The 12,753-nt window shown below is 36.8% G+C and overlaps 1 protein-coding gene across 2 annotated transcripts in view; it reads left to right on the top strand.

Moving 5' to 3' along the window:
* TNR (tenascin R) overlaps window positions 1-12,753 on the top strand; it is a 450,249-nt gene that overhangs the window by 373,806 nt on the left and 63,690 nt on the right. For both annotated transcript variants that reach the window (XM_063428241.1, XM_063428240.1), the window contains exons 7-9: window positions 6,929-7,079; window positions 7,809-8,078; window positions 9,008-9,193. In XM_063428241.1, the coding sequence (XP_063284311.1) occupies window positions 6,929-7,079; window positions 7,809-8,078; window positions 9,008-9,193 (607 nt within the window). The remainder of the gene's footprint in view (window positions 1-6,928; window positions 7,080-7,808; window positions 8,079-9,007; window positions 9,194-12,753) is intronic.

Genomic DNA, 12,753 nt, shown 5'->3' with positions numbered 1-12,753 from the left:
TTTGCACGTGGTACTTAGCAAATAGATTGCAAACAGAAAGTCAGAAAATGAAACAATGTTTCTATTTCTGCTCTTTATTTGCACTGTGCTCCGTGGCTGCTTCTGGACTGATTTGCTTTGTAATTCCACTTGCAAAATATTAAAAATAAATTTAAAAGTAAACAGAGCATCACGTGATTGCTATTGGTCATGTTTAGTGTTATATCCAATATTGTAATTTCTAAAGAGCTGATGGAATTTTTAGGAAGTTACAATCCCAGCGATGCCATGAGGTTACCTAGAAGTACAAATACGCAGTGTAATAAACCTTTTTTATTTTTTTTAATTTTTTTTTTATCTATGTTGTTCACACCATCTGGGCATGATAAATATGGTATTTAGCTAACATGCTACTATTTGAGACTCTGTTTGAAATGTTGCAAGGTAAGAATTAAAGTATACTCTCTAAAATTGTTTTATTTCTTTAAAGGATGAAAAAAATAAAATGAAATATTACAATTGCGTACATTTATCTAATTAAAATGTTTTTAGGTATCCCTGAGAAGCATTGAAAATGCAAAACGGGGTTATAAATGTTGGGCTATATAAACAAAACAAAAAAAATAAATTAACGGGTTAATCCAAATTAGTACCAAATACAAAGCCAGTATCTGAACCTTTTTTTTTTTTTTTTTTTTTTTTTTGCTTGTTTTCAAAAATCATCTTGTAGAACCAAATAAGGACTATTTTCCTTTAACTGTCTTGAAGAATAAACATTTATATGACTTGTTTCGAAGTTACAAGAGGAATAATCACGGGGATTTATGACATTGGTACATTAGCAAGATTTGAAACATGTTTATTGATCTCTTACTAGTCTGAAGAATTGCACACTGTAATGTAACTTTAGGAAGAATATAGAACTATTTCTGGAACCGTAAAGTACCCTCTTGAGCTTGAATAACAAGAGTCTCATAGGTTTCCGTTGAAGAGCTTCTTATTTAACTAAACATCTCAAGGCTCAGGAGTTGTTAGAATCACAGCTACAGGGGCTCAGTTTGCCCCTGCGTCTGTTTAACAGTTTCCTGATAGGTAATAATAGATTTCAAGAGTCCATTAAAAAATGCCAGCCTTGATAAATGGCCTAATGACACTTAATATAATGTATCATTTCAACTAATTATTTCCAGTGCTAATTACTTACAAGATGTATAATTACATATTGTTTTCATTTTATATATCTGTGCTGGTGACGTGGATGATAAGAATGAGAAGTGTGTTGTAGGATTGCCAACAGCTCATTATGGGACTGCACTTAATTGCCAAGCACTTTTTGTTTGAAAAATTAGCAGCATAACATAAACATGAAACAGCAAATATATATATATATATATATATAGAGAGAGAGAGAGAGAGAGAGAGAGAGAGAGAGAGAGAGAGAGAGAGAAAGTGCTATTCAGACGAACATAATGTCAATTAATCACTTTCTTAAGATCCATCCTTCAATAGAAATATTAAGGTAAAAATATTGCACATAGCGTCTGAAAAATTAGTATAAAAGCACAAAAAAAGCAAAAACAGAATTTATCTTACATACAGTCGTTATGACACAAATAGATAAACTAAATGGTCAAATATGCTGCTTAAATGTATTTGTAAGGACCAGTACAAATATTAGGATTATCTTGGGCTATCTTATCATGTGCCTACCTGCCATATGATGGTTCTCTTGGGCTCTTTTTTATATGCCAAACGGCTACATATGGGTTCTTTTGCATTATTTTATCATGTGCCAGTCTGCCATGTATGGGTTCTCTAGGGCTATCTAAGCACAAGCCAGCCTTCCATATTAGGTTTTTTTTGGGCTATCTAAGCATAAGCCAGTCTGTCATTTTAGGGTTCTCTTGACTTCTTATTATATGTCAGCCTGCCATATTAGGGTTCTCTTGGGCTATGTAAGCATAAGCCATTTTGGATTGTCTTGGGCTTCTTATCATATATCAGGGGTTCTCTTGGGCTTTGTATTATATGCCAGCCTGCCATATTAGGGTTATCTTGGACTTCTTATCATATGCCAGCCTGTCATATTAGGGTTCTCTTTGGCTTTTGTATCATATGCCAGCCTGCCATATTAGGGTGCTCTTGGGCTATCTTATCATATGACAGCCTGCCATACATGGGTTCTCTTGAACGCTGTATCATATGCTAGCCTACCATATTAGGGTTCTCATGGGCTAGCTAATCCAATGCCAGCCTGCCATATATGGGTTCCCTTGGGCTATCTTATCATATTGATTGAGTGTTTGGCTTGAGTGTTTAAGTGGCCCTTAACATACGTATTGGGTACTACAGGGGCCGGTGTGGTTGGAGAGAAACTGAAAGGCATGTTTTTTCTGTTACAAGAAAAAAGTCTCACAACATAGGTCCCGATTCAAAAGGATTGTACGCTGACATATCTCTAACTCCCATCACTATATAGAACACAAGATCATCCAAGCATACAGTATATATATCTATATATAAATATATATAGAGAGAGAGAGAGTGAGCGAGGGAGAGAGAGAATCTTGAGACATTTTATGCCACAATAACTATATTTTCAGCTGCCCAGAGCATTATTTTCTACTTCACCACATTAGTTCGATCCCTTTAATTCTCTCCCCCCCCCCCCCCTCCACACACACACACACACTCATTATCCCTTGGGTTGTACAGTGGCAGAACTATGATGCTGTATCTGTCTGGTTCAGTCTGTGAGGAGGCATATTGAAAAAAAAAATGTCTACTTATATCTTTTGGACCTTCCAGTTCTTACATTGTCCAATGATTAATGAAAAGTACTGGAATAACATGAGAATGGGAAGAAATAGTTTGCAGCTATTTGTCAGCACAATTCCTGGTAGCTTCACTCCACTCTCCTGTAATGACTATTTACAGCCAAGTCTACGCAAGCTGAGGATTGACATCTCAGACATCTGGAGTAGATTTTTTTTTCCACTCTGATTAACCAGTCAATGCTGAGTGGGATGATACTGTCACAGACTCCAAATGAGGACTATGGTTTATCAAGAAGCATTTCTCTAGTGTGAGTGGAATTTTCCTCGCATTTCTGATCTGGACTGATTGACTGTTTGTAACGTCATTGAAATAGAGTTTTGATAACAACTGTTTCAAGCAAGCATAAAACATAAGGTGCTGTAGAACAGTTATTATCCCTCTGGGAGGGCTATAAAGTTATGTCCAACCTCGGCTTAGCTTATTTTACACATTCTTTTTGTCCTGTTTAAACATTCTTGCAAATTTATCGGCAACAATATTCTGAAAAAATGATTCTACCAGCAAAAATTGGAAACCGGTCATATAGATTTATTTCTATGCAACTTCAATAAAATTTGTTTTATTGAAGTACTGAGCAATATATTCCGCTCATAAACTTTGTCTTCTCATGCGTGTGAATTCAACGACATATGCCCTAGGTCATTGTTTATTTATACAAGTTTGGAATGGCAGCTTCCTGATCAATAAAGCAGAAATGGAACCGAGACAGCAAATTGTAGTTAATAATCAAAAGTATAACAATAGGTGGAAGAGTAATGTTTAGAATAAATGTCAGCAGATGTTCTTCACATTATCAATAGTCATGTTATTTTAGAAAGCTTTGTACAGACAAAAATGGGCCTTACCTTGGCATAAGGATCACAGCATTTAAAAGTAAAGGTATAAATTTAAACAAATACTTTGTTTTGATAAGGTATAAGCACAACAAGTTCACTGGGCTATCTTATCATATTGAATCCCCAATTTAGTGTTCAAATACTGAACTGCAGAGATTGATCTGCCACTGTCTGCTCAAGCAATGCAGTTCTATATACTAAATCCAACATGGGGGCACCAACCCTCCCCCCAACTTCCTTGCATTCCAATACTTACAGTAGGAAATTCAGCATTGGTACATGTATATTATTATAAATTAAAATGTTACTATACAGTTAGGTCCAGAAATATTTGCACATTGACACAATTTTCTGAATTTTGGCTCTGTGTGCCACCACAATGGATTTGAAATGAAACAACCGAGATACAATTGAAGTGCAGACTTTCAGCCTTAATTCAAGGGGTTGAAGAAAAATATAATATGAAATGTTTAGGAATTGCAACCATTTTCATACACAGTTCCCTTATTTCAGGGGCTCAACTGTAATTGGACAAATGAACACAATCATACATAAAATGTTAATTTTTAATAATTTGTCGAGAATCCTTGGAAGGCAATGACTGCTTAAAGTCTGGCACACGTGGACATCACTAATTGCTGGGTTTCCTCCTTTATGATGCTTTGCCAGGCCTTCACTGCAGCTGTCTTCAGTTGTTGTTTGTTCGTGGGTCTTTTGGCCTTAAATTTAGTCTTCAGCAAGTGAATTGTATGTTGATTGAGTTAAGATCGGGTGATACGAAACATAATTCATTATGACTACAATCTAAAAAATGTGTGAGAAATTAAATTAGGATTTAAAAAAATATATTTTTAGTTCTGCATGGCATTTTAACTGTGAATGTCATAATACTGTTAGCTTTTACTGTAATAAAATGCACATATTTGTATTCAGCAAAGGCTCACGAGTACAACAGTACCCCCATGTACAGGTTTTATGGTGTTTTGGAAAGTTACAGGGTGAAATATAAGGCTTGTATTTCCTTTTTTCACATTGCAATTTGCCAGATTGGTTATGTTTCCTTTAAGAGCGTAGGGTAGCCCAGGAATGAGAATTACCCCCTTGATGGCCCCCAGCCTAAATATACATTCACACTTTTTATTTGTATTTATTTGTTTAATTTCTACAGATATTATCTTGAAGTATGGGATTTTTAAACATGTGTGACTTTTTTAATTTTAATCATTAGTACTCATTTAAATATGGCATCACAGAAAATGTGATAAAAATGTTGCTGAAGACAATTACATTCCCCTAAATGTCCCTTGGCAGCATAAACAGAATCCACTGGGTTTAGGCCAAATGTTAGTTCAGCTTTTCTGCTGAGAATGACTTAAATTGTTCTTTATTCTGCAACAGAGTATAGAAAGAACGTGTCCTTGTTAGCTTGCGGATGCAATGTGGATGTGTTTAAAAAGCTCTTTAGAAGTCATGACATATGTGATTGAGCTCGTGTCAGTTGTCCTTTATAAGAAAGATCTTTTTAGAAGTGATATGTATTGTCGTTTGATGGTTAGAAGAGAGCGTGTGGGCAGCTATCAGCCAACATTGTCAAGGCAGGAGAAGTCAGACAAGGGTTTAAGGATATTGGAGTCTTGTTTGTTGCCGGGAAGAATTGTCACATTTTGGTGAATGATTTGATGTCATTCCATGCTCAGCAGCTCGACGCCTCAATGACTGGTTGGATGGGAGCATCATCAACAGAAATTGAAAATAGAAGGGCAAAGTAGCAAGATAAGGAGTCTGAACTTCATCTCATTTTGCTTCAAGTAGAAAGTGATGCATTTGCAGAATAAAAGGTTTCAATTATGTTTGCCGAAAGCCGAGATGTTCTTGATATGAACTGGCATTATTGCTTGCATACAAGTGAGATTCCAGTAATTACATCTCATGGTATGACATGAAGCTTGGCAATGGGGATATTACTGATTTTAGACAGGATTATAAATCAAATGTCAGTAACATCATACTATAAAAAGTATCTAGAGTCACGGTAACTTACGCAGATTTTGAGCGTATGTCATTGAACTGTGTTTGATGCACAGAAAACTGATTAAAATAAATTGTATTATATTGTTCTTACTCAGTATGTGTTTAGTTACATACAACTGAAGATTCTGTATCTGTATGCTCAATATGATAAATGAAATTCCGAGTGTAATCGATGAGAGATATTGGTAGTATTGGTGGCAAATGGTGGCAGATCAGACTATTGAATTCAAAGGCTCAATGGGTAACCCATATTAGTCACTTTGATGAAAAATGCACACTGATTCCTTTTCTTTCATAATAATAATGAAAAAGATACAATGTGAAATGAAGTGGTTAGGGTGGTCAGACTGTTTCTTTAGTCTTAATCTCTTGAATTTCGTATTATGATTGTCCTCAGTCTAACTTTAAACATCACTTTTTATTATCCTAACTCTTAAGCATCATTGATATTCAAAATAGTATACTCCATAATATACAAGATGTAATTTGGCACATAAGTAATCATTTGACAAATCTTGATATTAACTAGATGATGTAAATCAGGAAATATATAGACGCTGTCTTTTAATACACAGCGATCAGAAATTTACTTATCTTATTAGCAATTGGAGCTTTATGAAGAGTGGAAATATATAATCCTTATAACTTAAGTGATTGAATTGCACTTAAAAAGAATAAAAAGTAAAGTGACTATTCATGTATAAATGGGATAAGGAGAAAGAAAAAGAAAGGCGATATATACTGATATATGACCAATTACAGTCAAAACATGGGCCATTCGGCATTAGTATTTGTGTGAGTTTTGTGTAGCTAATTTTGGCTAAATGGTATTTTAGTGATATTTTGTACATAATTACATTAAAATATTGCATTCATGTGTGATCCATGGGTCTATACCTTTTAATAATGAGATGGAAAATGTAAAAAGCCCAATATAGCCCAAGGTGGTGTTTATCATGACTATTGTGCAGACATTCTCCTATTCTTCTAGACCTATGAACACAAACAAACCTTTATTTTTCAGGAACATTCCATGTGTGAACTCAAAACTAAATAAGATATGGATATTTGTATAGGTTAAGCTCGTTGGACTGTGTGCTTTTCTTCAATTTAATTTTGCTGCTTAACTGTAATAACTGTTCAATGTTTCACGCTTTACCGTACTAATAAGCGAAAATGTCACTCACCTTATTTAACCGCAGTGTTATGTTATCTAAACTTGCATAATCTTTCTCCTGTGTTAGAGTAACGAAGGAGGACTGACAGCTCAGCTTCCTAGTAGCGTCACTTCTTTTAACCAGACATGGTTGAAGCCTGGTGAGGAGTACACTGTCAGCATCGTTTCTCTGAAGGGCCAAGCGAGGAGTGCGCCCACATCTGGAACTGTAACCACTGGTAAGAAAGCAGGGGAACTCTACAGGATACAACTTATATAACAAACAACGAGTGCCCATATTCAGTCCTACACGCAGGTATTGACCTAAATGAGCAACATGGATCCCACCTGTCTGAACAGCTAGGGTCAAAATGACAAATTAATTAGCCAAATACCAAACACTACTTATCAATGGGTACTGATAAACAATTCTAAACTTCTTTACGTATTTATCCATCCCTTATAACTTCAAATTCATTTATTTTTCATACAATATGTCAACAATACTGGCAGTAGAGAAATTAAGTTTGAATCGTTTCGTAGTCAGAGTGCCTTTAGGGATCTGCAATAGAATACAGTTAAAGTGTTCTTAAAAATACAGTCAAATAGTGCTTTTGGTTTATATTATGTATTTCATGGGGGGCGGGGGGAGAAAAAGATTTATAACATTTCTCTTGTAAGATATTTTGACAAAACATTATGATCCTTACTTTTTTGGACATATCAGCCATTATTAATATGGCTTCTGTCTTTTAAGTTGGTTACCATAGGAAACATAAAACAGAATACTACAGACTGTTGGAGGATTATGTTATATTTTGGATATGAAATATGAGAAAAATGTCTGATCAGTCTTCTGCAGACGAGTACTAAAGGTCACGAGTCAAGTGGTGATAATTTGGGGGGGCGGAGGGAGGGGTTTAAAATGTAAGTATTAACATGATAATAACATTTTCCTTCTTCCTCAGCAATAGATGGTCCATCACACATACTAGTTCGAGATGTCTCAGACACAGTTGCTTTTGTGGAATGGACCCCAGCCAGAGCAAGACTCGATTTTATCCAGCTACAATACGGACCTATCAATGGAGATGGAGAGAAGACCACTTTCCGCTTACAGCCAGCTCTGAGCCAATACTCCATGCAAGTACTGAGGCCAGGCTCCAAATATGAAGTGTCTGTAAGAGGTGTTCGGGGCGATACACAAAGTGTCCCAGTCAGTACAAACTTCACTACAGGTACCTATATTATTATTGGAAATACGCCTGGCTTTAGCTTAGTCATCACAGAATACCATATCAGGAAGTGAACAGAGATACAGTATCATGTCTAAGAGTTAGACTTAATGGATGTATATATTGTATTAAAAAGGGTGCCGTTTCATCGGGTCTTTGTAAATAAAGAGTTAAATTTAATTCAATATGTGCCAGATATAGCCATCTATATAGTTATAGTGATATGTTGAGGAATCATAACATGCAGTAGATATTCTTATTTTCAATCTGTGATCTGCACAAGGTCTGGAAGAGAATAAATGCCACATGGTAGATGGGACCTCAGAAACAGTAATTACTGCCATCATACAGACATTGAAGGACAAATTGTACAATTGTCTTTTCAAACATTGACACTGACATCTGTTCAAGGCTCTGTTTAGTATGCCAAGTGTAATGCAGGGTACTCAAACCAGTTCAACTGACACATAATACATCAGTGACTGATACAAGCTCTGTTCAACTGGTTTAATGTTGGTGAGATATAAAAAAACATGAATTTATTCTCCTACCTTCCTTCCAGCTCAGGAACGTATCACTTAGTTAGTTACTCAGCTTCTGCCAATCTGATAATCCTGAAAACCTTATACGTTTTCTAAAGAAATATAAGTATATTTAGTTATTTGAACATTTTCTCTTGGGTGTGCAGGTCATGTTCTATAATAACTCTTTTTCAAGATGAATGTTGTTCTTCCATATGTCAGGTCCAAATGTCAGTTCTGTCAAGAAGAGCAATATAATTCATCTTACCAGTAATTGATGACATTTATAACCAACTCAGCACTCATACCATTTGCTGAGATGAAGTAGCCAAGTTTCACCCTATGTTACCAAATAAAACATGCTTAGCGGACCTTTAAACATCTACCTACATTTCACCATTCCATTCTCAGAGCTGGATGCCCCAAAAAATCTACGAGTGACATCCCGGGCTTCGTCCACATTGGACTTGGAATGGGATAACAGCGAAGCAGAGGGTGATGGATACCGCGTGGTCTACAGCACACTAGCTGGGGATCAGTACCATGAGCTCAGGGTGCCAAGAAATTCTGGCCAGGTTACAAAAGCCACACTTACTGGTGAGTACTTACAATCCAATGGCGAGAAACATAGATACCGTATATACATATGATAGCAGATAAAACTAATCTAGTGCATACGTTTCTTAAAAGTCCAGGTTTTATGCTTGATTTTACTTTCTCAGACCTAGCATGCATCCATTCAATTAAGAAGCTTCCCATGAAATTAGTCCTTAGCACTACTGATGTTAAGCTGTTCCGTACATCTACATTTCATTTTGTAAAAAAAAAAGAAAAAAAAGTTCGCCGGCGAACATATGCGATGGTCGGTCCGCCCCCTATTCGTCATCATTGAGTAAACTTTGACCCTGTACCTCACAGTCAGCAGACACATTCCAGCCAATCAGCAGCAGACCCTCCCTCCCAGACCCTCCCACCTCCATAACGAATAGGGGATGGACCGACCATCGCATATGTTTGCCCGCCGCGTTCGCCACGAACAAGCTATGGCGAACTGTTCGGGACATCACTAATTAAGAGTCTTGGTCTTTTTGATATATTTTAAAATGAAGACCTTGCTAATAACACTTGTTCAAATTTACACCATGTAGTTTTCTTAAGAAGAGGTATAACAAAAGATGTATAAAGTGGTAAAAACACCACAAAGTTCTATTTCCTAATCCATCTTCTTATACATCCAAACATTCTATTGGCTTTTCCTGTTGCTCTGTCACATGCCTCACTTAATTTTAACTCCCCGACATATTACCCAGAGTTCACTTTCTCTGTTTATGCAATAAAATTCTGTCCACATACAGTCTTTGGGTTTCTGTGTGCTAAATGCACATTTGTCTATAGCTTTTTCATATTCTAAGATTCCCAGTATATTGACCATGCTTCTAGTTCCTCTAAATTATTATTCATTTACTTAATACCTTCTGGAATATCTTCCCAAAGCAAATATTTGCACATCTTCCACAAAAATATATAATTTGCTTTACATCATACCTGCAGGGCCACTGACAGATATACTAAATATATATCTTCATTGGGAAGAACTTTGTTTTTAGCAATAATCAACATGGTTTTATGAAACTAACCTAATTGCATTCTACAAAGAAGTAAGTAGAAGTATAGATCAGGGTGTTGCAGTGGATGTGATCTACTTGGAGTTTGCCAAGGCATTCAATATGGTTCCTCACAATAGGTTAGTCTTCAAATTAAAAGAAATTGGTCTAGATTATTATTCTTGTTCTTGGGTAGAACATTGGCTTAAGGATAGAGTACTACGAGTTGTCATTAACGGTATATTTTCAGGCTGGACAAAAGTGGTAAGTGGTGTCCCTCAGGGTTCTATTTTGGGACCGCTTCTATTAAACATATTCATAAATGGATCTTGAAATAGGCATTGAAAGCCATGTTTCAGTGTTTGCATAGACACATAAAATGTGTGCAGGATATTGCTTTGCTGCAGAGGGATTTGGATAGATTGGGGGACTGGGCACTAAAATGGCAGATGGAATTTAATGTAGAGAAATGCAAAGTTATACACTTCGGGGTCAAGAATGCACAAGCAACTTACACCCTATATGGGAGTGAATTAGGGATAACCACACACGAGAAGGATTTGGGAATTGTTATAGACAACATATTAGGCAGCAATATGCAATGTCAATCTGCAGTTGCTAAGGCCAGTAAGGTTTTGACATGTACAAATAGGGGCATACATTCGTGGGATTAAAATATAATTTGGTCTCTTTATAAATCACTGGTAGGACCACACCTTGAATATGCTGTGCAATTTTAGGCGCCTGTTCTGAAGAAGGATATCATGGTACTAGAAATAGTGCAGAGACGAGCTACAAAATTGATAAAAGGAATGGAGCATTTTAGTTACGAAGAAAGGTTAAAAATGTTTAATCTCTTTAGTTTGGAAAAACGGTGCCTGAGAGAGGATATGACAACATTATACAAATATATTCGGGGGGTTGTACAAACCGTTAACTAGAAAACTATTCATAAACAGGGCTTTACATAGGACATGAGGTCACACATTTAGGCTGGAAGAAAGATTTAATTCAAGGCAAAGAAAAGGTTTTTTTTACAGTAAGAGCAATAAGGATATGGAATTCTCTGCCAGAAGAGGTGGTTTTATCAGAGTCCATACAGATGATTATACAGCAATTGGATTAATACTTGTAAAAACATAAGATACAGGGATATAATTTCTTATTAGTGGGATAATAGCTGCTTGATCCAAGGAGACATCTGACTGCTATTTTGGGGTCAAGAAGGAATTTGTTCCTAGTTTGTTGCAAAATTGGTTTTTTGCCTTCTTTTGGATGAACAGCAAAAACATATGTGAGGAAGGCTGAACTTGATGGACGCAAGTCTCTTTTCAGCTATGTAACTTTGTAAATAGGTTTTATTTGTGAATTAATCAGGAACACCTGCAGCAGGTACTTTTCCCTCGGAATGCTGAATACACCTTAGTCTGGCTTCTACTCTGTTCTACAATCCTAAAATTCTCTGCCCCACTCAAGATCATGACTTGTTCCTAACATACATTCATAATGCCTAGGACCATCTTAACCTAAAATTTTACCACTACAGGTATTATATTTGCTGGCATGCAAAAGTGGTTGTGCATTAGGGCATGCATTTAAATTTATTTACTGCAATTACTGTTACACACAGACATGCACACAACACACATGGAATAGCTAATAATAACTATAATTCCTCTGCATATGAAACTTAAAGAAACACTATAGGGTCAGGAACATAAACTTGTATTCCGGACCCTATAGTTTTAAAAACACTATTTAGCCCCCCTGGCCCACCTTGCTGCCCTTAAATATAGTTAAAACTCACCTTGTTTCCAGTGCAGCATGGGTCCACCAGCGCTGGTTCCGCCTCCTTGGCTGACATCATCAGAATTGATGAATGCAGCTAATCCCAATGCTTTCCCATAGGATTGGCTGAGATTGTCAATTCTGATTATCTCAGCCAAGACGAAGGGGAAGGGGCGGAGCCAAACATCACCCTGGCCAATCAGCATCTCCCATGAATTGAATGAATGCATCTGTAACAGAACCTTACCTTTTGCCTGGGAATACTTATTGCTAAACCGACCCTTTAACAACTAACCAGGTCCATTTACAATAACAGAGACTATAGCCACAATGGAATATGCTTACCTGGTTCATGTGGATTACTTTTATCACAGTTCGGACTTTTACCAACATTCGTCTATTTATGCAACCCATACGGTAGAGACTCAGCATGTATAAAAACAAACACAAACTACCGAACACCGGACCACCCTGCTATTTAATTATGTGGTATTTTACCTCCCAGATCGGCACTTACCATCCGTATGAAACGCACAAACTCTTTGTTTCAGTTCCTAGGTGGTCGCCATTTCGGGACTTTTACACGTGTTCGCGGTCATCTTAGTTCACGAACAGTGGTGATTTGCCGTCGAGTGTCTGGAACCAAAATCGGACACTCGAGTAGGCGAACACCGCTGAGACCTCCATAACACCGTAAATTCGTGCTGAAACCACCGCCCGTTCTGCCGTTCGGTAGATAGACTATACCACATACAGGGATTTTAG

Source organism: Pelobates fuscus, chromosome 7, assembly GCF_036172605.1.
Source record: "Pelobates fuscus isolate aPelFus1 chromosome 7, aPelFus1.pri, whole genome shotgun sequence".
Taxonomy (NCBI): Eukaryota; Metazoa; Chordata; class Amphibia; order Anura; family Pelobatidae; genus Pelobates; species Pelobates fuscus.
This window is presented reverse-complemented; position numbering and strand designations above follow the sequence as displayed.